Genomic DNA, 26,963 nt, shown 5'->3' on the forward strand with positions numbered 1-26,963 from the left:
GAGGTTTTCCTTAATAGAAAAGCTGAGTCCCACTGAGCGCGCTCCGTGTAGCGGCCAGCCACGCATGCTCAGGACCAGCAAGCCGCCATTCGCAGCGGGCCGCGAGACATTAGCATAATTTTATATAACACAGGCACCCGCACAGGAAATTTAATACATCTCAGCAAATACGAGACAGGCGTTTTGCATAATTTTTTTCTCACTCTCCACCTAGCCTCCTCTCTCTCTATCTCTCTCTCCTGTCTCGTCTTCGTCTTACCTCTCTCCCTCTCCCTATTGCTGCCACTCTCCTTTGCCCCCCCCCCCCCCCCCCCCCCTCTTCACTACACAACCACCTCTCTTTCCTCGCCCCATGGTGCTGCTCTCACTAGGAGAGGGGAAGTTCATTACCTCAGCTAAATCAGAATTAGTCCCTTCATTTTGACGGGGCGAACTTCATTAGAAAGGCCCTTCCTTAATCCAGCAGGGAGAACTGATGAATCTACATGGGGGCAATAATTTGCTTCACACAGCACATTCAGCCACTTCACAGCACCGTTTCCCCTTTCTTTTCTTCATCTACCAAGCGTTATGTAGGTATAGTTACATTTTTATTAGATCTACAAAAAAAAACTAAGAAAGGAAAACACCTGCATATAATTAACTAATGGCAGCAGAAAGGGTGTAAAGAATGAGTTATGCTGTTTGGAATGTCCCGACTCCCCAACAGGCTTCAGAGCCTCTGGAGCAGCCGGAGTTGACTTGGCCAACACTCAAACACAGGCTGAGTAACTACTCAAAATGATTTTACATTTCCATGATTATATTAAAGTGTTTCAAGACACACTTTGTGTATGTTATTACTGCAGGTAGAAATAAATAAAAAAAAAGCAGAATAAGTAAGAAATGCTTTAATACATTTTAAATTTGGCATTCTCATTTTGGATTTCTTTTTCTGAAATTCTACATGACACATAATTGTCAAGGATCTCTAAAGAGGCAGAGCTACAGCCGTTGTCCAGATGCTTAGACAAAACTAGAGAGCGAAGAGATGTGAATTTGGACAGGCAGCCCCTCTCTGCTATACCACAGCGCTTGGTGTCAAACAGATGTGCAGCTTGGCAGCTACTCTCCCCAGAAAACAGAGAGCCCACGGATTCCAAGGTGGTGTTGAGTTGAGCCCCCCCCCCCCACCACTCCCCCGTCCCCCGACAGTCCCAACTCCCCCTCACTGTGCCCCTGCAGTCTCCCTCCCTCATCACCTCCACACAGGGGTCCCCTGACTGGTAATCTCGTCCCTCGAATGTGAAATCTCCGACAGCGATGCCCCGCGCTTTACCCCCCACCTCCCTGGCTGACGGGTAAATTGGAATGGCGCACCCTGCTGGTGCTGAGAGCTCTGAACAGACAGCAGTACGCACATGCTGAGGCACCCCTCACACGTTCTGTCTAATATAGTGGACATGCACACTCTCTCCAAGCTGCAATGTCCATGCACAGACACAGGTTCACGCACGGATGTACATATGGGAACACACACACACTCACACATTTAAAAAAGGTTCAGGTGATTGAAAATGGCCTCATAAACACACACACACACTACGAATGCAGGCTAAGTGATCCATGCATGAATTGTGCGCCATCATCTGCATAAAGATTGAATATATGATGAATAAACAGCTACTAGGGACAAAGTCGATGTATGTTCAAATTTAAATGTGCATCATCTGGAATGGCTCAGCTTGAGTCCTTTTGGAAAACCGCACCTGACTTCTGTTGCCATAGTTTCTTTTATGTGTGCAATATGGGGCAGATCACACAAAACAGAAAATCTACAAAATAAAGCGTAAAAGAGCACATATGCACAGCATGTATAATAAGCATTGCAGACTTGGTGTTTTTCATTGCGCATACAATAAAAGATTATTTAGAGGATAACATTTTTTTTTTTTTTATATGGCCAAGCATCAGGGTAGGATTTCCCAGAGGCCTGGTTTAGTCGTACGAGACTTCAAATCCATCTTTCTGTCTATTTTTCTTCTCAGTCGATGCTCTGAAGCATGCGTGAACGGTTGAGTCCACCCTCAAATCGCAGTGATGTCCTGAAATAGTCAATGGGACCTGAAGGGGCTAAAGATCACTGCAGAAGAAGCCACAGAGGCCTTCCTGTCAAAGGCAGTGCTTTCAGGGGGCCAGGGGTGAGGGGAAGCCAGAGGGAGAGAGCCGGAGACATGACATACATTTCATTACACTTAAACCAACTGTGGGTTCAACTCGGAGCCCTGGATTTCCAATGGCGTCTCCAAGGATGAAGTAAATGGAGGTATAAGAGAATGGTTTCTACAAAGAACACAATGGGTAGGTGGACAAAGGCGGGCAGCTGGACTAATTGCTTAGGGGCTTATAGGAATATTTCTCTAAGTACTTCTGTTTAAAGCTCAATTTAGTGGTGTACATCACTCGAGTGAACATTAAATGCTTAAAATGTAAATCTCCTCTGGCTCTAGCTGCAATTACAAAATATATTAAGAGTTAGATTTAACAACTTTTACATCTATTTTACTTAATTAAAAAAGTTATTTATCTTCTAATATCTTCATTTTTTTCGATGAATACACACATATCATTTGCAAGTTTTTGTTTAAGTTTTTTGTCCTGTAAAGCAAAGAATCTCCCCTCCGTTTTTCCATCTCCCTTCTTCACTGCTGTTTGATGGCTCGGTTTAATTTCTGCCCATAAACAGCCTTGGATGTGTTTTAGACGGTAGAAGAGAAAACAGTACTTATCCCAGACATACCCAGAGTGGTGTTTTCAGCGAGAGCTCTCCTGGTCTTGTAGAGAGACTACTTGTCCATTAAGACTGTCAGAGGATGCTCTCAGAAATGAGAGGCCATATCTCTTTAAAGGTCTGTGGGGAGCATGCACAGACGGGGGTCGGGGTTAAAGGAGGGTTTGCTGGATGGGTGTAGAGTGGCGGCTGATCAGGGAAGGATTAACAAAAATTGAAAGCCTGACTCTGTGGCACATTTTCTCACTTTTGGATGTACAATCACTGTAAAGACTCAATTCCTTCATCACATTATGGAAATTATCATGTGCAGTCTAACCTACTTTTCTTTACAAAGAAATGCCTATTTAAAATACCTTGGAGTATTATTAAAAGTGCTATAGAATTACAAAACACTATTATTATTGCTCGCTTGGGGGGAGCCCTCGCTCATTAAGCTTCTAAGATGTCGTGGGTTTTGATTATTCTATCAGCCTCACTCTCTTTTTATAGTGACAAACTCCTGCTATTTTGTTGCCAATCTCCTTCAAGCTGTCATACTGCTTGAAAGATCACAAAAACCTTCAAACGCACTTGTGATACGTCTTCAAATTCACCAGACGTTGCCTTATTCCCCCATTGAATTTGTAGGATTAACTTGAGGAAGAAACGTCTCATATTTCTTAACTGGTTCCTACGTCTGACATCAGAGTGTATGAGATTCTAGCATACTGGTATTGTCCAGGGGAGGGAACCCTCACTCTAACCGTCAGCGCGTCTCCAAGTGGGACAGAGATGATTAAAACACACCATGGCTGTGACTGACAGACTCCCCACCGCTTCTAGAAGATGACATGTCTCCAAGTCACACAGAAAAGCAACTCCTCTAATTTTAACTCTGACTACAACAACGACCCCCTCTGTCAAAACCCTCAGAAAAAGCCATGCTGAGATTCTTAACCACAATAAAAGTGATAACAACCAAACAGAGAAATAAGTTTAAAAACAACAATAGGGAGGGAGGAGACAAAAGGGGTGAGAAGGCGCCATTTCCCTCTGGTGCACACAAACAGCAGGAACCTGTGAGCTTGTGACAACACCTTCAAACATTTCTGTTACTTTCACAGAAATATCTGATGCTGATGCTCCAATGTGATGCTTCCGCAGCAGTCTTGTCCCAGCGCACATTCAACTTGGCAAGCTCTTGGTTACCAGAAAGAAAAAACACTCTCCTAACGGACTGTGTTTGACATTTGTCATGACAGGAATACAGTGAGAGGAAAGAAGAAAAGAGGAGTGAGAGGTGGAAGGGGAAGAGGAAAATGGAGGAGTGGCAGAGGGTGATCGATGTGTGTAATTGTATGTGTGAAAAAAACATAAATTTGGCATTCTCTGGGTTTGCTGCAATTTTCATTTTTTCACAGTTAGGGGGGTGGATTGTGTGTGTGTGTGTGTGTGTGTGTGTGTGTGTGTGTGTGTGTGTGGTTGGGGGTTCCTGTTATTGTCACGTTGGGTAGAGAGCTCAGGGTCGCGTACTAAATGATTCACAGAAAACGGAATCTTTTACATTGGCGTCAGCAATTCAGCCGGGCGCCCTTGTGGGGGAATTCTTTTTGTGTGTTTTTATTGAAGTCTGCAGCGAGCGCGCCCAAAAGCTCTGACAGGGGGCCCCCGAGGGCGCTTGTCTTCACCTCCAAATCATAAGATGGAGAGACGAAGCTCCCTCTGTGCTCTCAATTATACCCCTCAACACCCCCTCTCGCACACAGCCTTGCAACCCTGCCCTTCCCACCCAAAAAATAAAACAGAGGCAGAGAAGAAAAGCCTTCAGTAATACTGTCCCAATGGAGGGCTCCGCAATCGCACTGTGCTGCTGGAACAGCTGACAGGCTCGATGCAGCGGGTCCATTCCCCCCGGTCTGTCAGAGTTGGTGCTACAGCATGACGGTTAGTACTTCTCTGGGGATGTGCCTCCTTTGCTTGCCCCTATGTGCCCCTCAGATGACAGGCCCCTCCTCTGACCCATGGAAGCGTCGTGGCTTTGCCCCAATTACTTCTGCGGGTAGGTGAAACTCTGGGTTATGTGCCCCCTCATGTCTTCTTACCTTTTCCTATTCTCCCCCATGAGTGGGCGACCCATCTGAGGCTCCTGGCACATTCAGAGGGAGTTTGGAGGGACAGCTAAAGGGGTAAAAGGGGGGTGTGGGAGCTGCAAGAGGGCTAGTGTAATTTGATCAGAGGGCACAGCTGCATAAACAGGGGTATCGAGGAATTTCTGTCTGCTTGGTGGAATTGACTTTGCATGATGGCCCCTCTTTTCCCCCCAAAATGGGCCATTTTCCACATGTCTCAATGAATATGACAACCTCTCCAGCAATATGAGTGTAATACTGGAACTTGCAGCACCAGCCACGGGTAGCTTGAGCCTTTTTCTCGGGCTGTGAAATTCTCCTTCTCTGGCTGTCTTTGCTAAAGACCTCATCCAAATCCTGCTGCCTGACCTGTCAAAAACAGCCCCATCCTCTAGAAAATGCCCAAACAAAATAAACCAACAACCGCTGGTAGGGTCAGAGGGCAGCTGCTCTGGGTGCCTGGACTCTGGCAGGGCCCTCTGATTGGTGGAAAAGGGCAGTGAGTAAAAAGGGAATCTTTTCAAAGTGAAATCTCCAGCTGATGGCTTAGGGCTCCACACCCCACAGTTTGTTTCTCTTGCTGCTGTCAGGAGTTTTGCCCGAGCCATTTGGAAGGATTAGAAAAAGTGGGGGAAGAAAAAAAACTCGTCTGGGCAAATCGTGTGTACTGTAGGGTCTGAGTGATGGCTCCAAGACCCCTCAGAGAGTGATAAACCTTTGACCTTGACAGCCTCCTGTGGTGACCCCTGACCTCTGGCTTTGTGCCACAGACTCGGTGAGACAGGTGCAGGCAGGAGAGTGACCACACCCCCATGGTCCAGGCAATAGCTCTCTCATCCGACCTACTTGTCCTGATGGTCTTGGCTCTTAAGCTACAAAAGGGAATCTTTCACCAGAGGTTGATGTAAATGGGTGAATTGGTATTTGTTTTCCAATGCAAGTTTTTGACAAAAATGCTGTCTAGCATAATACAGACATACTAAACCAATTTTGCAAAATCAATGTACCATTATCTGAAACACCAAAAAGCTAAATACAAGGGACTAAGAGAAACCCGACTGGGAAAGAGGCGCTAAATGAAAATTAACAGAGCCCTACAGTTAACAATGGATTACATTCAGTTTAAAAGGACTTCCCAAAATTAAACATAATCTTACAGAAGAAATACAAATGTTACTATCACAGAAGAGTTGAGGGTAAAAGGAGGCACAAAAACATGTAACTGGGCCTCTTACTGCTCCGCAGTGGGCACAAGCACCAAGGTCACGCCAGTCCGTGCCAGTCTTTCTGCAGATCCATTTCCTCTCCCTAGGCACTTCCCTCATGTTGTTGGCCCAGTGATTCAGTGCCTTGCATTAAGAGCAATTCACCTGCCTCCAGCGTCCCAGTGGCACGGGCCCCCTGGGGAAACCAGGTGGAGCATAAAAAAGTTCCACATATGGTAAAGTCAAGCTGCTCGGAGGCTGCCGAGTGTCTGCTGTGGGGATAGAGACTCCTAAAAGGCCCAGCTGGTACTTGGAAAAGGGCTTCTGCATTACTACACCTCAGTGTCTGTTTGGGCTCCCCTTTGGAAAGTGTTGGCCGGCGCACATGACCAACCATTTTAGATTTCTCCCTCTACCCTGCCTCATCCCTCGCTCCCTCCCGCCTTTCCAACTGGTTCTGTATCCAATTGAACATTTGGTCCTCCACTGCTGGTTAATCAAATTCCTCCATCTGGCCCCCCTATCCCTGTGGAACACAAAAGGTGCAGCCTGAGCCTGGGTCCAAGTGCATATTGGGAGGGAGGAGGGGGGGGATGGAGACAGGGACTGCCTACCTAACTTACACAGCCCAGTCAACTAGATCAGGTAGAGAGCATGAGGCCAGGCCTGATCGTTTTGGGCAAACAGGAACAGCTTGGGACTAAGTATCAGAGCCCTGCTGTTCATATAGAGCTCTGGGACGGCTGCGGGTTCATATGACAGTAGGAGGGTTTTATGAGCTAATACCTCCACATACACTGTAGAATACAGAATAGAGTGGAGCCTAAGTACTAGCTGCAACAGAAGGGAAGCAGGACCCTAACACTGGTGTTATTTGGTCTCCTTGGCAGTAGAGGGCACTGGACTTTAAGATTAAGAAAACCATTTTAAAACTGCAAATTTGCTTGTTGTCTTCTTACACTGCTTCCTTGAAATTCAAAGTGTGTCAGTTACTAAGCCTGTGCTGAGATCAAATAAAGCTATCTTAAGATATCACACAAAACCAGATATGATCTTTAATCCCCTGGAGAGACGACGTATCCTTCATGAAATATCTCCTTAACAACATTTTTCATTAGAAAAGACCTTTCAAAAAGCAGTCCTGCCTCATAAAGTTAAAACAGGTTTTAAAGTGCAGTCACTTCCACAAAATGCTTCCCTTACAACTGTGACACATCCGGCTGATCACTTCTTCTCTCTGCTCTGATTCAGCAGATGAACCTGAGCCGAGGTAAAAACGGGCCATAAACTGATCCACAGATATGGAAACACATGGTATCTCTGGTGCTAGCTCTGCCTGTCCGTACTATCTATTGTATGATATCTATTCATGTCCACCATCCTTTCCCCCTGCCAGGTGGCAAAACATGTGTCAATAATTAAACTGCTTTTACATAACAGGATACCGGAACACAATGCAATTTGCTCACCATATTTCATTGGGCCTTTATGAAAGCACATGAGAGAGTGTAATTAATCAAACCACTGGAATATGTGAACGGCAATTTCCACTTAATGGCACTTACAGGGATTGGGTCCCTTAAGCACCACGTTCTGTCTACCAAACGAGCGGGATTCATTTTCATCTTCATAGTTCAGACAATAAAATCTGGTGTGGATGTTAAACAACACCCATTTGACATTAGGAAATCAGAAAACAACAGCACATTGACTCTGTGTGGCCTTGTCTTAAGCACCATAACTATCACACATAGCCCAAGTTGACAAACTAATTCAGTCATATCTGTACGACTGTCAGGTCTGAACTTCAGGAATTAATATTCTTTTTAATGATCTTGCTTCGACCTCAAACCTGAGTGTTTGTTGTATATTCACCTTACCACAGGAGGCTAACCACCTCCCGGACAGGGACAGGAAGACGATCATTCACTGCTTTTAGTGGCTTTCTCAGAGAAGATGGGTCCTGGTCTAAATGGCACCCATGTCCCTAAAAGTGTTTCTCTCTCTCTCTCCCACCTCTCTTGTTCTGTCTCCCTCTGCCTCTCCAAAGACTCCTCTAAGTGCAGCATCTTGTTTCAGTAATTCAGCCAGGGCAGAGACAGTGGAGAGAGGAAAGTAATCGATTTCTCTCTCATTTGGTTCCTCCTAGACTTGCTGTAAAGCCTCTTGGGGAGTTCTGGACTATTGGACAGGACAATGTTATGGGAAAGACTGTCATTGCGTTTAAGGTCATCGTTACACCAAGGTTTCATTTTGAGTGTTTTTTATTGGTGTACGGAACAAAGTAGACAAACAAACAATGCTGTCATCGTTTCCAGCATGACAGACATCAAGCTGTGCCCTCTCTTTTCATAACACAATGCCATCCTAAATGATGGAGAGAAATATCATGCTCTACAGCAACATGATCCACTGTCGAGCTACACTCTAAAAAACTGCTGCTAAGTACCAAGCTTTTAGTAAGGGCCATAGGTAAGCCTTGGGTCTATAAAAAGATACCATCACTAAATAATTTAGAGGAAATGCCTTTACTGTATGAACACTATTTTTGCTTCCTGCTTCAAATCCTGTTTCCCAAAGAGAGGAACTACGAGAGCAGTAAAGGCTAATGACATGGAAGAGTGGGGCGATATTGTGCTTTTATTCTGTAGATTTCAAGAGTTTCAATGCAATATTAGACATCCTTTTATAAATTATGCAACCTGTTTTTTCCCACATTTTAAACAAGTACTAAAGCGCATCACAGCATGTATTTATGTAGCAGTTTCACTGATTAAAAAATGATTATATAAAAGTATAACACGTTTTTTAAGTCTCTCTTGCAGACTGTATTACATTATACATATTTGACCATCTTTTTGTTGTGGTATGGAGTCCATCTGTTGTTTCATACAATGTGCCTTGTACTGTGTATCAACAATCAAAAACACTGCATGTCTGTTCCCCTAAAGACTGATAACAATTGGGCAGTACAAGTTGAACCTCAACTTTTCAGTATCACAGCCTGGCATTAGCAACAGGTATGAAGGTGGTTCAGCCTCTTTCAACAGTTTGCATCTACTTTGTATTTGGGTCCTTTATGGTTCCTAATCATTCATGCAATGTTTCCACTCAACGCCAACCTGCTCAATTCTTAATAACAGCCAGAAACTCTCACATTGAGCCCCAATTCATTTACATCTGATTGAGACATTCTTCCACAAACCAATTAAAAATGTAATACAACAACCAGCACATCCTGGCATGCATTATTTTTCAAAAAAGAGACCAGTCTCGTGTGTCATTAAGGGTACGGCATCTGAAATACAAACAAGACAAATCTATCTATTGTTTATTAGCTCCTCAGGCTTTTTACCCTGAGGGCAGAATAAGAGAGGGAGGGGCAGAGGTCAGCATAATTACCATTCACTCCCTCCTTGGAGTAAGACAGTACTAAGACATGCATTGGCAAATTCCATGGCAGCATCGTATATCACATTACCATAAAGCCCCATAGAGCTAACCTTTGTTCAATTCCACTTGATTCTAAGAGAGGAAAACAGGCTCACTGACAGCCCCATCTACCCTCAGTGTTTCATGAGTTCAGTTGTTTGTCTTTTAGTCTTGTGACTGCTCTTGCTAAAGATGTGCTGATCCAAAAATAAAGCGTCGGGGGACGTGGGGGATCATTGAATCATCCTGGTTAGACTATCACATCAGCTGGAGAGCTTCGGTCTTCAACTGAGAAAAAAGAAAGTTTGTCTTGGAAATAATACATAGTGTAGTGTTCAGCTCCAAGCCCACTCTATATACATAGTCTAATTGAAAAATTATGCATTTCTATGGCTTTTCACGTTCTGAATAACAATAACATTGATTTATAATTCTTCATAGCTTCATATCTTCAAAACACCTCATAGTCTGCCCCTGGTATCACAAAATTCACCTGGAAGCATTCTCCATTTTGGCTTCTGTTGACAAACAACAAAACGCTAGCATTTGCAGCATCAGTACACTCTAATATGCCTGTTGACTGAAAATGAGAGCACTGGCGCTGACAGAATGTGAAATACTGTTACTGAGCAAACGGGGCTTAGTGGAGATGTTTTCAGTCATGCTTAAAACCAATGGCTTTGGCTGTCTGTGGCAATCTTCAGTTGACGCGGAAGGACAAATGTTTCTACACAGGATGAGAGAAATATAGAGATGAGAAGGGTGCAAGAGTTGAGCAGACACAGGGAAAATGTAGACAACTTAAAACAAAGAAATAAAAACACAGGAACGGACAAATAGAGCAAAAGAGAGGGGAAGGAGAACGATAGAGAAAGAAAGGAATAAAGAAAGAAAGAAAGAAAAAGAGATCTGTGAATTTCCCCTTCCTCCCCTGAGACCTCCCTTGATGCCAAGCATTCATCATCCAGCCTCTAATATCAGTTATTCTGTGGCTCCTCTGCTTACAGCAGAATTAATTTCTGCTTTAATTACTCTCATCGGCGGAATGCTGATGAAGGAGAGGGACGAGGCATTCTGGGACTCGGGCCTCATTCCACCGCTTTAATTTGAATGAATTCCACCCGGAGACGCTGGCAAACAACTGGCAGCCGAGCCCCGGGAGCCACTCTGGGACTGCGCAGAAGAGCTGCAGCCGTGGCCCCCACCAACCTAGCTACCTTGTGTGTGCGTGCTTTTGTGCGTTTCCTTTCTTGTGTGTATTACATGAAGCACGTTGATTGTGCACAAGGATGAGCATTGAAGTGAAAAGCTAGGGAGAAAGAACACACAAGTAGAGGAACGAGGAAGGAAAACAATTGATGGATGAGTGATGAGTGTGTGTCCAGTATGCGAGTATGTTTACAGTGTTTGTGTGTGAGTGCTTGCATTCAAGGATATGAGGGTGAGAGTAAAAATATGGAAAACCCCCCCGAATGATTTCATACTAAGAGACCCATACAGACACGAAACATATGAACATGATCACTGACTGCAGCCCACAGTGTAGCATCAGCTTAAGTTTAAGAGCTAAAATCATTAATAGTTTATTTGATTATTCCAGAAACGACACATATACTCCGCAACAAACCCTCTGTCCATCTATCATACGAGATGTAGCAGCATAAAGAGGAGGAAATAGAAAATGGCTGTATGAATAGGAAAGGCTGAATGCGAGATGCACAGTCCATGTTTGCATAATGAAAACAACTGCAGAAACTGTATAATATCACAGCAACCCAGGCAGAGGAGCAGAGAGAGCAGCCATAATTGACTTTTCTCCAAGCCAGCTTGGTAGTTACAGAATGTAACATATTGGATGAGGATTGTGATTGATTATGTGGGTCTGCCATACCGATTGGTTTGATTAAATGTAACCATGGGTTTCTTTTCCAAGCCCTAATGAAGCAGCAATTTGAAACTGAGAGGGTGCTGAGCCAGGCTGTGTACAGCTCAACACTGTCTATATGTGTGCATATGCACACAAACCAGGCTTCAAACCAGGTTGAATAAAACACCCAGACACCTTTCTTAAACAATAAATTAAGCTTTTAAAGTCTTTATGATTAAATCTGTAACAAAAAGTCTGAATTGATTTAAATAAATATCTTGGACTGAAAGACTACCAAATAATTGAAAAAATATGTGTCATGATTCTCTTCAGGCAAAAAACTACCGTATGTTAATTCAACTATAATAAATTGAATGCTTATTTTGTATCTGAGTAACGCACCTACAATCCAAGTATAGTTTTAGAATAACTAAATTCATTCCGTAATGCTTGCTAACTTCATTCCACATAACACAATTCATCTCCTCCAATTTTTATGTCCTGAGCCATCACTCCCCCTGTCCAGCAGAGGGTGAGGAGGCAGGTAGGTGTGACCTCCACTGACCCTGAAAACCTCTGGACAGGTGGGCGGTGGCCTACGTGCACTGTCCGTTTTGGCAGTAGCTCTCTTCCCCTCCCCGGCAGGGAGCTCAGGCCATGATGAGCAGCTGGGTCGCAAACACTAAGCACATTAATATCTTCTTAATGATAATAATCATTATGGCATAAGCACCCTCCCCAAAGTGGGAAGGCTCGCCGAATGTGCCAGAGTAGAATCGTCGTTAAGGTAAAAAAAAAAAAAAAAAAAAAAAAAAAAAAAAAAGCTGAGATGAAATGACTCTTTTAATGGGCAGCATCTTACAGCCACCAGGATAATGCAGACACTAATGTAATAATGTGATAATGAGATACTCCAAAGTCATTAGGGAGACCAAAAACTCAATGAAACCAGTTTGAATGAATAAATAAAATCTGTGCTTGAACTGGAGTTGACACAACTTCCACTGCAGTAGTAAATCATATGTAAAGATACATACTGCCAGCTTCTACAGCCTTGACTACTTTATAAATAAATGATTTAAGTTGTACAAACTCTTTAAGATTACCTTTCTTCTAGCCCTTCCTGGGTTAATGCAGTACTTTAACAGTGTGTCTACCCATGCCTTTGAATCAGTACGTTGGTGCGTTTCCCATATACTTGCCTCATTTAATATAACTGTCAGTGTTCACCTATCATAGGCCATTATCTGTCTCATCCGCGTTCATTATTGAAGCTAATGATCTGTTGTCCTCTCTGCTCCCCATTGAAGGAGGACTACATTAAAAGTCTCTTACTAACTTAATTAGTAATTATAAATGTTAAAGATTAATCAGAGAGTGAGTGGCTTAAGGTTTGCGTCTCTAGGCGGTGCCGGGACAAATGGAGAGACAAAGAGGCCATGTCGCTTCAGTGTTCATACGCCAATGTCACGCTGGAAATGGAACGAGACATGTGAGAAAAGTTCAAGTGTGAGCATTTTACCTCTAATGAATGTCACAGTGTGTTTTATCACTGGGAAAAGACGCAAATACGACGAAGTATTTAGTGAAATCAGAAAATGTCTGATAATGCATTGTGGTTATGTGATTAAAGTAACAAGTCTTGCACGCACATAAATAATGTTGTTTCCTTTCTATAATCTACAAACACTACTAGAGTGGATATAATGCTGTTACAGGAAGCAACATTTAATATGGTAACCTATGATGCATGCAGTACTCACATTATCTCTTTCTAACAAGATGGAAATAGATCCCCTTAATTAAATCCTGGGTGTACACTAATTCCATACTAAATCTGCACCTCTCTGACAATTCAACATCAGCAGCCCTGTGCACTCCAGTAAACATATAAGCACTGATATCAACATTAAAGCTTAATAACTTATAAAGCTTTCATCCAGGGAGTTCCTGTGTGGTTTCCATTAATGTGGAAACCTAGGGAGTAGGGGGGGGGGGGGGATCGCCTAGGACCATCTCCCTGTTTTCCGGAGCATGTTGATGCTCAAACCGGGGGGGCGGGTTGGTGCAGTGGGTGCAGGAGGAAGGAGGAAGACGAGGAGGAACTTAAGCTGTTCTGAGTTGTGGAACGATAGGGATACAAATTACCATAGCTGCCTGAACTTCAAACATGTTTGTAAGAGATTTACCACACTTGTCTTTGACTAGCGTTAGAATGTTAAAAATTCAGGCTCAAAGTTAACAAAGCACCAAGAAACTAATGCCTGATTTATTTAAAGAAAAGTGAAGATATTAGAATAAACAATAACAGGGATCCATTTCTTAGCTCTGAGCTCTGCCCTTTCTCTTTTAGAGGAGAAATGGCGGCACTTTGACTGTTGAGCAGGGAGTCATATCACACAAGACACACAGAGTGAGGTGATGGTGGGGGGCTGGCCGGTGGCCCGCAGCACCTGAAACCTATTAGAGAGCTTTGGAACATTCCACAGGGTTCTTCCACTTTGGCCAGAGGGCATCGTAAAGGTCCTCGCAGAGAGGGTCGGAGCAACTCAGACGCTGACAAAAACACCCAGCAAGGTGAAACAGTAAAACTAGAGTCAGACATGGTAGAGCCTGACATCAAAGTCAAGTATATATATATATATATATATTTATATATATATATATATATATATGATGGTGGTGTTGTTTGTGTTGTTATTAAGAAAACATGTTGCTTCTACCAGGTCGCTAACCCCGCATCCCTGCTGAAATATAAAATGTGGTCCAAGAGGCAATAAAAACATTTTCTGCACCTCGATTTACAAGGCTTTTGTCTTCATAAAGAAACACTATGATTAAAACATTTACCCCTGGCAAGCCAAGCAAAAGTTTTATCAACTTTTTATCAAATGGTTTGCCATCTGGACTTAAAACAGTAGGGGCCCAATAGTGCGCTGACACTAAAAACAAACATGCATAAACACACACAAGCTGCTGCCAAATTTCTTGGAGATAGCCTTATCTACCCCGCAATGTGTGTATATATGTGTTTTAGTGGTACCAAGGCCCATCTCTTTGGCTGGATCTGTGTCCATGCCTCAGTGTTATGCTCACTGGGTTTAACTCTATGGGTGTCTGTGGCCTCTCCTCTGGCCGCCCGTGTCCATTTGCTCTGCGGGTATGGCAGGCCTAAGCTGACAGATGGCCGCCCCTCTCCATTCCGCTCCAGAGTAACACAGTAACTGGTTTTTCCTCCGCCGTTGACCTTGCCACAGCCAGCCAGCAATCCAGGCTGGCACTCGGCCTGTCGAACAGGAGGGTAATGAAGTCCAGCGCTGCTCACATGATTATTAAGGCTTTGACGCTGGGGGGCCTTTCAGAACCCTATCCCCTCCCCTCTCCTCCCTCGTCTGCCATTCACACCGCCAAACTTCGATGAGGATAGTCATTCGTTACTTGGTACTTTGGAAAACCACAACTGTGCTCCATAAAGAGAGTTTTTACTTTTTAGGATGATCTTTACAATTAGTTTATATTCTCAAACAAACCGCTTAAAACCTATTCAGCATACTTAATGTAAATCATCAGAAAAACGTTGGAACTCTTTTTCTATTCAGTGGCATATGAAAGCTACTTGTGTTCCAGCGTTGCATATCATTCCTAAAACACACCAAGTAACAGCCTCTACACAAAGTTAAATCAAATCTGTCACACTTCTATTGGTGCTGACAACCTCTAAAAGCAATGCAGCGCACTACTTTACTCCCACTGTAATTCTCCCTTACCACAAGCATCTCTAGGCACGCTTGGAACCCGGGTGCCATCAGGGCCGAGCTGGGATTTGAGAGGTGTAGGTTGCAGCTCTGACCTTTACTACGGCAGGACTGTCTGTTTGCACTTCGCCCATGAGCCCCCCTCCAGTCAGACTACTAAGCAACCCCATCAGACCAGGGGGGCGCATGCACCTACGGCCTTTGTGACATCTCAGAGACCGTGGGGAGGTGAAGTAATGCAGAGGTTAATTCTGATCATCCAGTATTTATGGGCTTTGCTTCAGAACAAGGGTTGGCATTAACACTCTAAAGGAGACATCCCTCCTGTATATCAATAAAACATCGGCAGAGGCACAGGAAGAGCTTACCTTTATTCAGGTCGCCAAAGTGGATATACATAGAAGGAGTTTAAAATCAAACCATTCAATACTACTTGGATGATGATTTCAAATTGAAGTATAAAAATGTTACACTTACAAAAAATCTGCATTTAATTGGAATTCCATACATTAGAATGATTTACTTAACATATGAAAACAGTTTGACCAATCTATGAGAGGAGCATGCCCCAAATCGCCATGGTGACACCAACCTACCAATTGCAATGCAGTAAGGGGCAGCAAGTGTTCGCACCGAGTTTGTACAAACAGGCTGTATGAACTGAGAGCATCAGATATTTTCTCACATGTTGGCCTAGTCTGTGAAGTGTGGGGAAATGTCAGGAAAATCAATAGATAAGGACCACATCAGACTTAGCTTGTCTGGCCTAGCAACAGAGCATCCCCATGGTGATGTCAATTACCTCTGCTTTACAACAAAAACACCGGGAAGAGCAAAACCGTCTCTGCAATGCTGTAAAACTTTTAATGCAGTCTCCTGGTTACATTGAGGAATTTGTAAGAAAGTTCTTTTTTTTCCTGTTTCAACACAGACAGGTAGGTAACACAGTGAAGGTGAGAAGCTTATTTATAATTTTCTTTTTCTTTCTTGCAGCTCACTCTGATTTCTATTCTCCTCATGGACGCCACATTAGTCAGGGAGAGGTATAATGTAACGAGCAGTAAGGTGCGCATAATTGCATATTAGCAGCAACACACTTGGCTGCACGGGAGGTGACTGCGCTAACGAACAGAAAGGCGTTATTAATCACCAATTAATAAAAGCAGGCAGATATCACACTCGGTATAAGGCATGCATGGTGTCCTTTGTTTCCACTGGCTGGTCCAATCCTGTTCTCTTATTTATTTCATAAGATTGATCCTGTTCCTGTGCCGTGTTGTCTATCGAGTTCTGACTCTGATCTAGCCCCCTAGGAGTCGAATGAGGAGTGTTTGGCCGTGTTTGTTAGCAGATTACATGTGTATGTGCTCTATGAAATGGAGGGAACACCATCAGACACACATAATCAAAGACGATTATAGGAAAAGTAACAAAGAATGGAAGTACCATATTCTGTTTATGAAAACAGTACTAATTGTAGCAATAAATGAGATGCCACCAGGACAGAGACAGTAATGGAAACCATGTAATCTGTACACACTGGCCTTGTTGCTCTAGCATCCCAAGACCAGAAGAAATGTGTCCAGGGCTCTTAGCGATGAAACAAACACAGATTTCAGCTTCAAATACTTTTACATTGTGCTTCCTGCCCGTTCCCTCACTAACAGCCAATGCTGTATTTTTTGCCAGGTTGGAACATGGTTTATATGAAAATGTGAAAGCTACAGAGAGATACAGAGGAAAATGGAGAGACAGCGAATAGAGAGGGGGGAAAGGAGAATGAGAGAACAGAGAGGGGGAGGAGAAACTAGAGGAGAGCTAAAGGCCTCTCACTTGCTCTCCTCTCCAGCTCTGTAACGGCCCACAGTGCCTGCTTCACACAGAGCGGCCAGCTGTACAGCAAATGTGCCTTTCCCTCTCCGCCCCCAAACCTTTCCACCCCTCTAGTGCCCCCCTCCACCTGGGCCGACCAGGCCACCGGCTCCTCTCTGTGAGAGGAGGCTCCTCCCTGACTTGGCTTCAAGCTCAGTGCTGTCACCAACCCAAAAAGTCTGTAGAGGTGACCCCAAAAAACACTTTTCTGGTATGTGGTTTGGTTTGTTTGTTTACAATTGTCCTTCTGAGCACTGCCACCTTGGCAGTAGTTGTTTGGAACGGACAGAAGTGAGAAGAAAATTGGATTGAAAGCAGATATAACAGAGAAGCAAAAAAACCCTTTCACCTTTAAAATCCTTTAAGACAGAGCCCACGCTTCAAAACATGTCAGGGCTCTGAAAATCCTCATAGGGACATTTGAAACAGAGCGATAAATGGGCCAAACGTGCCCCCCATGAGGCTCCAAATGTCATAGTTTACAGTGGGGTCAAAGTGAAGCAATGGGGCGGCATGATGTCATGCTGATAAAACCAAACAGGCTTTGTGTCAATGAAAGACCTTCAACGGTCCTCTTAAAAAGACGGACGACGTTATGAAAGCACTGTGGTTTTAAAAATATTTTCCAATGCAATTACTACTGCTCAAGATGGCAAACCAAACTGAAGGACAGATTTGTTTTCTAATCTCAAAGAAAAATACAAATAAGAGGTTTGATAGTGACGGCGGCAGCTGAAAGCTGTATAAATCTGTGTGTCTCTGGAGAAAAATCGGACACCCTCGATTCTGTAAGTGAGCCATGCCAAAAAAACTCTAAACTAAAGAGTGGCCAGCTGTCTTCTGGCCTGCTATTAAATTGCTCCTTGGATGGTGGCGATATCATTTTTTTCTCCATAGGAGTATCACACCAGGTCCCCAAACAGAGCGACCAGCTGTACAGCAAATGTGTACTGATCCATCTGGGCCCTAGCAGGCTGCAGCCGCCATCTTAAAACACGTGGGGCTGTTCATAGGCTTGGCTGGGGCTGGTCTGAAACACACCCTTCTCCACCCATGGCCATCTCTTTCCCTTTCATTTACCTCTATTATCATAGTAAATGTTGAGTAGATGTGCACCAGAGCTTTACTTTACACCAGAAGCCTGTCTACATCTGAATGTAATATCTATGCATCAAAATGTGCTGGCAGTTGTACAGAGGAGACAGCCACAAGCACCGATGGGTGGAGGCTGAGTTCACTTGGTTAAGGGAGACTATTGTATTACAAAGACAGCTAATATGGACTTGTCTGGGTGAGACAGGCTCAGGTTTTTTTGTTCCATACACTTAGCACTATGGTTATGTCACGGCACATCACTATATATAGAGTTATCAGTGTGAACTGACACCATGGAGCGGGGCATGGATGAAAACAACACCCCTATGAATCCAGCGTCTGCTCCATTACCTACGCTAATAACGCTGACAGCTGAGCGGAGATGACCCCAGCCCCCTGTTTCCCCTCTCCTGTGCAGATGGCCATTAAAAGGAGAAAGTGTCCCTTTTTCAGTAGAGAAGGTATTTAGAGCTTTTCCAAATGAGTTTTTTTTTCTGTGTTTTTGGCCCAAAATTACTTTCCAGTGATAACAGGCTGGGTTGAATTAAAACAAATTCTATCTTCAAAGAGACAAGCTATATTAAACCACAAGATCACCATTACATGTAGCACAAATAATCTGATGCATATAGAGCTTTTCAGTAGTTGATTCAGTTATTTGATTCAGTTTTCCTTTGGTTTCTTTGTTCTACACAATGCAGTCACTTCTGGATAACTTTATCTTTCTACCAAATTTCCATTATGATGAGTTGTGTTTTGTCCATATTTTAGAGATCAAAAAACAAATGCATCTAACAGAAACCCTTTTGAGGAGTCTGATGAAACCCCTGATCATGTTGAATACAAAGCAACAGCATATCAGAGAAGTAAGACATCAGACAATAACCCAATCACCTATCCTCCTGTTATCTTAAGCTGTCTGAATTCCACTATTATGGGGAAACTGTGTGCTTGTGTGGCTGACAGACATAAAATAACCAGTAGGGGGGTTTGTTTTCTACCCTCCCAGTGTGTTCCGTGCCTGCCTTTGCGAGAGAAAGGACTAATGCTGGCATGGTACTGTATTAGGCACCCCCAGTAGAATAGTAGGTGAGCAGATCGCAAAGATGAATACAAAATACACACCTACACACTCTCAGCTCGTCTCTCTCCTTTGCAAATACACCGAAGCATCAAAATCACAAATCACATGCTTCTGATTGTTTATGCACAAACAGTGGGTCCCTGATAGAATTGCCTACCGGTCCTGATAGAATTGCCCACCGTGTTTAAATTCACCTGCGCCTAGAAGCGTGTCCCAAACAGAGAGGCGGTTTGGTTCCAGATCAATGAGTCTCTCTCCCACTGAAGACAACAGATAATGCAGTGTAATGAAAGAGCCGCCAAACGAGCTGAATAAATGAATGAATAAAGGAACATGAGACCGGAATTCAGACGCCTACTTACTGCAGGCAAAAAAAAAAACCTGTTTTCCAATTGTCTGTTTTCAACAAATTATTCTGACTGCATACAAATGACAAACAAAAGTAAAGACATTCGCAGAGGTTAGTTTCAAAACAGCACTCACTGTTTAGGACTCTTGTGACAGAAGATGACAAATTTGAAATCATTTTGTGATACAAAATGTAATAAAACCAAATAAAACCAATCATTGTTTCAGGTGATTTGACGTCCTTAAATGCAGAGACCATGAAAGTATTGTATCGAATATTAAATATCAAGATCTCAGTTATCTGAACAGACTTCTTCAGTGAAAAAGCACAATATACAAAAATAAATATTGTAAAATGTGGAGATTTTTAATATCTTTGAATATTTAAAATGTTCAAATTTAAAATGAAATGAATTGTGTTTTGGTATTTAGATAATTCAATAGTCTGTATGTTCCCACTACTTCAAACTACCATCATTCACAGTGGTTTGAAGTGGAGAGATTCTGCTCCACAAGCATGCACACTTTATATATCATTCACATGCATGGGGAAATGATGGGATTATAAACGCACAACACTGGGGATGCAGTAGATGGTCAAAATATTAAAATAATTCCACCTATTTGGTGATGTGATCCAGACACTTGTGAGCCTGAATGAGACAGGGTCAAATATTTCATTACATATATCACATTCGTCCTGAGTATATGATTCATCTTGAAAGTATTAAAAAACTAGGTATGATTTTTTTTTTTTTATTGAGAACCATTAAATACTTTTTTGATGAAAATCCTGTTCAATTTGCCTAATGAGATGTATTTCATATTGATGACGGTCTTGGAAAGTCATTCCCTCCAACATATTAATCACACACCTAAATCAAATGTATGCTACATTCTACTAATACTTTGGGAAATGTAGAAATAAATATTTAAAATAATAGTAGACATGCACTGTTTTAATGACATTGTTTTAGGAGTGCAGCAGAGACCATAATGAGTGTAACAAAAAGAGTTATGTCCTACCCAGCATGTGGTTGGCCACGTGAACCTGGATGTCCCATTCACTGTAGAACACCATCTGACATTTGATGCACTGGTATGTCTTCTTCTGTAAGTTAGACCAAGACCAAGGGATAATAACTATGGTCAATTCTAAATAAAAAATAATTTTACAAACTTGAAATCTCTTTTAGTCACTTTAAAAAAGGAATGCAGAAGATTCTCAATACAACACTCAACAATACCTCTTCAGTTTGTGAAGGACTGGCTCTGGGCATGGGAGAAACCTGAGGGGTCTTGAGGTGCCCACTGTTGCTGTCCCCAGCCTGTTCCCGGTGTACTGTCTGGATATGGTTTTGCAACTCTGCTTCAGACTCAAACTTCACATTACAGCTTGAGCACCGTGTCTTGGCAGCTGATAATGAAGATGTAGAAGAGGATGAGGAGGATGAGGAGACAGTTTTGCCTTTTCCATCTCCAGGACTGAGACTCTCCCCCTGAATCCATGCGGCTGTAGTTGTTGCCGGAGTGGTGGCTCCCCCATGCTGCTGCTGTTGCCTTCCTCCATTTACTGTTGGACTTGAGCTCTTGGAGCCAGCTGCTGTCACACAGGATGCACAGAGTCCATAAGGCAGTCCGTTGATGTCCAGCTTCACCAGGTCTTGCTTAGACCTGAAATCTTTCAGGCAAGAGGCGCACTTGAAAGGTTTTTGGATATGGTGTTGCTGCTGGTTATGAGAGATAACATTGCTGCGACCAATGGGTTGGTTGGAGGACATAGTGCCTGTCTTTTGCATGTGGAAGGTACCATGGATCTTGAGTTCCAATGTTGAGGTGACTGTCTGCATGCATACCACACAGCGGAAACCTGTGAGGGAGTTCCTCAGATCAGGGTGCATTTGGCAGTGCTCAAGGAAGTCCTCTTCACACTGCAGTGGCATCTTACAGATGCGGCAGCTGCCTGTGTCCAGACTCTTACTATGCGTGACCTTGTGTTCGGTCAGAGTGAGCAGGGAAGGGAAGCGCTCCCCACAGATTGGACACATGTAGTGTTTGACAGGCCCAAGGTGGGTCTGCATATGTTCCCTCAACCCAGGCTCAGAAAAGAAGGTGCGGGAGCAAACATTGCACTTGTGATTCCCTTTGATCATTTCAGCTTTCCTCTTTACCATGGCGCTCTCACCAGGACGGATATTGTGGTCCCTCAACTGATGGTTAGTAAGGAGTGAATCCATGGTGTAAGACGCTCCACAGATGTCGCAACTATACATAGGGTCTGCAGTGTCAATCTCTTCCTCACTTCCATCATGGCTGTTGTGGGACTCCACCACAGATCCTCCTGCTGCCACTGGACCATGGCTGTTAGTTAGGAGACTTTGAAGCTGAACATCCTCTTTAGGCTGGTCATCACTGATGGTTGAGCCATTAGCACCACAGTTCTGTGTCTTTCCATCAAACACACAGTGTTTCTCTCTCAAATGCTTCTCTAAAAGTACAATGGCGTGGAAGGCCTTACTGCAGAAGCGACAGTTATACTTCTTGCTGTGAGTGGTGATGTGGCACTGCAGCTCCACCTCTGTGCCAAAGGACTCCCCGCAGAATATGCATCGATGAGCACGGCCCTGGTTTTCCAGGTGGCTGTGCTTGACATGGAGCTGTAAGTCAGTCTCATGTCTGAAGTCCCAGTTGCAGGAGGTGCAGCGATACACCTTTTTTTCATTGCTGTGCTTTACAGCCAGGTGAAGCTGGGTAGATACCTTTGAGTCAAAGACCTCTTGACACAAAGTGCAGCGAAAGAACACGAAGGTATGCATGTCCAGCAGATGTTTCTGCAGGTCATCCACTGAAGTGAACTGCTTGTCACAGCTTTCGCAGATGTAATAAGTGGAGGTTATAGTGAAGTGAATGGTCACATGCTTCAGCAGGGACTCCTGGTTTGGGAACTCTTTGTTGCACTGTGGGCATGTGAGTTGAGGCTGCAGGCCATCCAGATGAGTTTTTAGGTGAGTCTGGAAAAGGTCTAAACTGGTATACTTGGCTCCACACTGGTTACATATGAACTCATTGCAATTGCGTGTGGCTGAGCTGCCTTGTTTCAGCATAACAGTTTGATCAATAGATATTGGAGAAGAGGGGCTGAGGGTGCGCAGAGATTTCTTTCCATTGTTGATATAGTTCAATGCCAGTGGGATGTTTTTGTGATTTTCCTTGATGTGCTTGTTGAGCTTCAGAACACTGTTAAATATAGGGGAATTGGTGCAGTAAGAACAGGAGTACACCTCTACTATAGACTCCTTCGGAGTTACAGCCATAGGGGAGTCAAAACGCAGGCTTCCCCCATCACAGTGGGTCTGACGAACATGCTCCTCCAAGGTTGTCTCTGTCAAGAACCCCATGAAGCACTGGGGACAGAAGAAGGCATTGCTCTCTTTGGCCACAGGACTGGGAAAGCCATGGGAGCAGCGGATGTGTTCTTGGAGGGCATTGAGGTCGCTTAAAACCTCGGGGCAGAAGTTACACTGAAGGAGGGCATCCGGCAAGCTGGCCAACAGTGCAGCATGGTCTTCTGCATTGTGGACCTGCTTGAGATGTTCGTTAAGATTTAGTAAAGAAGGCAGAACCTCCAAACAAAACTGGCAGGTATGAGCCTGCTCTGGCTTGTCCAGATGCATGGTACGCAAGTGAATTTGAAGCACAGCCAAGCTGGAGAACACTTGCTTGTTGCAATAGATGCAACTGTAGGAGACTTTAGGCTGTTTGGAGGAACGCCCTCCCATGTCTGATGTGTTCTGAGCAGCCCTTTTTCTCCTTCCCCTTGCCTTGGGGACAGGTGGAGCAGATTCCACCATTGTGGAGCTGTCAACAGAGAGGTTTGAGTCAGGGGTGGTGCTAGATACAGAGGTGTAGCCAACAGTCAGCAAGGAAGGGCTGTTGCTGTGGTTACTAGATTCTGGTAGCTGGTGAATGTCCATGTGAGCATAGAGATCCTCAACAGACAGAAAGTGCTCAGAGCAGATAGTACAGTTGTGGCCCTTTCTGTCTCGGCTGTGGGCCTGGTCAATGTGGGTTAACAGGGTGCCCTCATCACTGAAGGGCTCATGGCAGTAGATGCACTGCAGGGTGGCACCCAGGCCTCCATCCTCTGATGGAGAGCACTCAGGATGGCACTCAGCAATGTGCCTTTGGAGGTCTTCTGGGACATCAAAGCCCTCCTCACAACGGCTGCACTTGCGGGTTTCTTTCAGATTCCATTCATTAGTTCTAGAAAGGCCTGAACTGCTGCCATCTTTGCCCCTTTCATGAACTTGCATGTGGCCGTGGAGAGAGCTAGAGGAAAGGAAGCCTCGGCGGCACACAGGGCACTTGTGGGGTTTGTTAGAGGCGTGAGTTTTCATGTGGATTTTGAGGTGATCGCTGCGGGAGAAGGCAGAGTCACATTCCCCACAGTGGTACTTTTTATCCCCGGTGTGTAGCTTTACGTGTCGATCTCGGCTTCGCTTGTGCTTGAACAGTCGGCTGCAAAAGGTACAGCTGAATGGGAGTTTGTCACCGTGGCTCTGTTCGTGACGCTTGAGAAAGCTTAAGCGGCTGAAGGACTTGTCACAGAACTGACATGGATATGGCAGGCCAGGGCCTCCTTCATCCTCGCCAAAATCATAGTCCTCACAATGTCCTGGAGAAGTCTGATCCTTACTGGAGGGAGATGATGCTGGCCATGAATATGATGGGTCATCCTCAAGATCAGCACTGTCTGGACAAGGAGACAGAAAGAGGGAAAAGAGAGAAACGAGGGAGTTAGAGGGCTGTTTTAAAAGACAATATTAGCAATTCAATTTGTCTCCCTTTTCTGAATAGAAAAGGTGGGCCACTGTAGTGTTGTTTGTCATAGTAATTATAAGGTTCAAGTGTATCAAATCAAAAGTCTTTGCAACCTAGACATTTCTTTCTTCAGCAGAAACAATGCCTCTCGTTAGGTGTTATCTTGAAAGTTACATTTGAATATGCAATTTAAAGTATAATTAGGGAACAGTATAAGTGGGAATACTTCTGATACAATTAACCTTGTATGTGGCCGTGTAATGGCTTAGCCCACTGTGACTCAAAACACAATCTCCCTGACATTTAAAGCCAACACGAGACAATTTGTGTACTTTAGGATGTAAGCACAGCATGAGGTAAATTAGAACATTTCTATTATTCCTGAACAATTGCTAGCATATATTTGAAAAACAAGAACCCTTGAAATGACCTTAAAACAAGCAACGACAACAAAAAAGGAAAGAAGTTCTCAAGACTGAATAAGATTAAATTTTACATTTAGACAAGAGTTCTGCAAAGACTTTAGGAACCCTGCACTGTAAAACAGATGATTTTAATATAACATAGGCCTTTCAGACAGCAGTCAGTAGATATCAGATAAAAGAATAAGCTTTATTATGACATTTTTCTATAAGGTCTGTAATTAACTGTGAGGCAAGTGATACTAGATGTATGAATGTGCCACATGCGGATGCTGGGGAGGTGGTAAGGAGGGAAAAGAGGAGACAGGAAAACAAATAGGGGAAAACAACTGAGTAGCTAACGATCTCAAGGACAAGCAGGTGCAGAGAATGATCAAGGAACACCAGTCAACAGACAATGGAGATCCCATTTGTTCTACAATAGCTTTAAAGTGTCCCTTTTCAAATCTTCTTTGCTGACATTCCATTCCAATGGTTCACCGTACAGTGATATGAATGGAAAACACAGAACACAGCTTTCCTCCAGTTCAAAAGGTGACAGACCACTTCTTCCCGCTGCCGAATTCTAAGTGCTGTGAACTTCCTTACCTAAATAAAACAACGTAATCCCAACCCCTTTAGAGAAAAAAACTGTGTCAAAAGGCCAAAACTTGGGAAATGGGAAAAACAAAAGGAAACTGCAAAGATTTATGAGAGGGACTTAGGAAAAGCATGCGCTCTTTCCAGGATCCAACCTCTGTACTCCCTTTCAGCTGACAAATCTAAGTCTCTCTCTCCCCCCAACTTTCTGTTGTTTTTGCTGGGAGATCTGCCCTTTGTCAGGATATCATGCCCTCTCTGAGCACTTACCCCCATCAGGCCTATCTTCAGGAAACAGATGGGGTCGGAGGCCATTCCCTTGCCCCCCCAAACTGCTGAAAGCTGCACATTGAGAGCCCACCTCCACACCGTGGCCCTCCCGGAAACCTCCCACCCCTGGCAAGGCGCCCACTCTGCACACACATCTCACTCAAGGAGCAAACCTTGTTGATTTACTTGCTATATCTCTCATCCATGTCTCAATGTTTTTTCTCCATTTCTCTCTGGTTTGAGGGAGGCTGGGTGACTCAGTGCTATGCCCTCCTCCACAGAGGGGGCGGATCTGCCCTCTCTCATACTGCCTCCCAGGGTACAGGAGAAGAAGACAGTGCAAGAAGAATGACCCCTGCCGATGCCTTACAGTCAAACATATTGGCTTCGAGACAAAAGTATAAAACAAACAAATAAATGGACAAGTATACAAGGCTAAATTAAATTCTACAGTCTTAAATGAGGATGCCTTCGCCTTGAGACAATACTGAGCTGCCAGAACAACCTTTCCATTCCATTTTTTTGATTTGTTTATTTGATGTATATTATTTATTTAGTGCCTTTACTCCAATAACACACATGTATAACTCTGTATCTTTGGGGGACAAGTAGTGGGAGTTGAAAACATTGCTTTAGGTCTAGCAGATTGATTATATAGAATGGAAAACAGCTCTGTTAATGTACTTTTTATGATACATGAGAGAAACTGCTGTGTTATAAAACATATTATATTATGCAATACATCTTTTAGTCATTTGCCTCTGTTGATATTATACTAGTCTGACTTAAATGTGATAGATAAATAGGCCATAAACCTCAAAATTCCTGCTTTTTATTTGTGTCCCCTCTTCTTTGCCGTGAGCTCGACGTCACTAATGAGGGAAACCTCAGTGTCTTTTGAGTTAAAATAAAGGTTTTGAATTGAATTGTTATAAAAAAAACAAAAAACAAAAAAAAAAAACTGTCGTCTTCCTGTGTAGTCCAAAAGTACTGATTTTTTTTATTTTTTATTAAATAAGAAAGATCTTTCAGGGCATTCAGAGGTGAAAACTGTAAAGTCCGGATACAACTGTCCAACATAGTAAAACTTAATACAATTTTACTCTTTCTCTCTCTGTCTCACACAGAAATACACACTGAAGAGAATGAGTACACACACTGTGCACTAACTCACAGTAACAAACATACTGTATATGTGAAAGCATAAATGTACACATGGAATACAAAGATACAGAAGCGCAATGGCCGAAACAAGTGTGTGAACAACTATAGATGAAAGAGCAATCTTCCTCAGGAGACCTCAAGAGGAAAGAGAGAGAGAGACTTGTTTTT

At 43.5% G+C, this 26,963-nt stretch overlaps 1 protein-coding gene across 6 annotated transcripts in view; it reads right to left on the reverse strand.

Moving 5' to 3' along the window:
- LOC132979177 (zinc finger protein 521) overlaps positions 1 to 26,963 on the reverse strand; it is an 88,656-nt gene that overhangs the window by 25,214 nt on the left and 36,479 nt on the right. For 4 of the 6 annotated variants that reach the window (XM_061044756.1, XM_061044753.1, XM_061044755.1 and 1 more), the window contains 3 exons: positions 20,787 to 24,292; positions 20,566 to 20,650; positions 20,160 to 20,192 (listed from right to left, as the gene is read on the reverse strand). In XM_061044756.1, coding sequence (XP_060900739.1) covers positions 20,160 to 20,192; positions 20,566 to 20,650; positions 20,787 to 24,292 — 3,624 coding nt within the window. The remainder of the gene's footprint in view (positions 1 to 20,159; positions 20,193 to 20,565; positions 20,651 to 20,786; positions 24,293 to 26,963) is intronic. The other 2 variants (XM_061044757.1, XM_061044754.1) reach the window with 2 other exon arrangements.

This window comes from Labrus mixtus, chromosome 8 (assembly GCF_963584025.1).
Source record: "Labrus mixtus chromosome 8, fLabMix1.1, whole genome shotgun sequence".
NCBI classification, from domain to species: domain Eukaryota; kingdom Metazoa; phylum Chordata; class Actinopteri; order Labriformes; family Labridae; genus Labrus; species Labrus mixtus.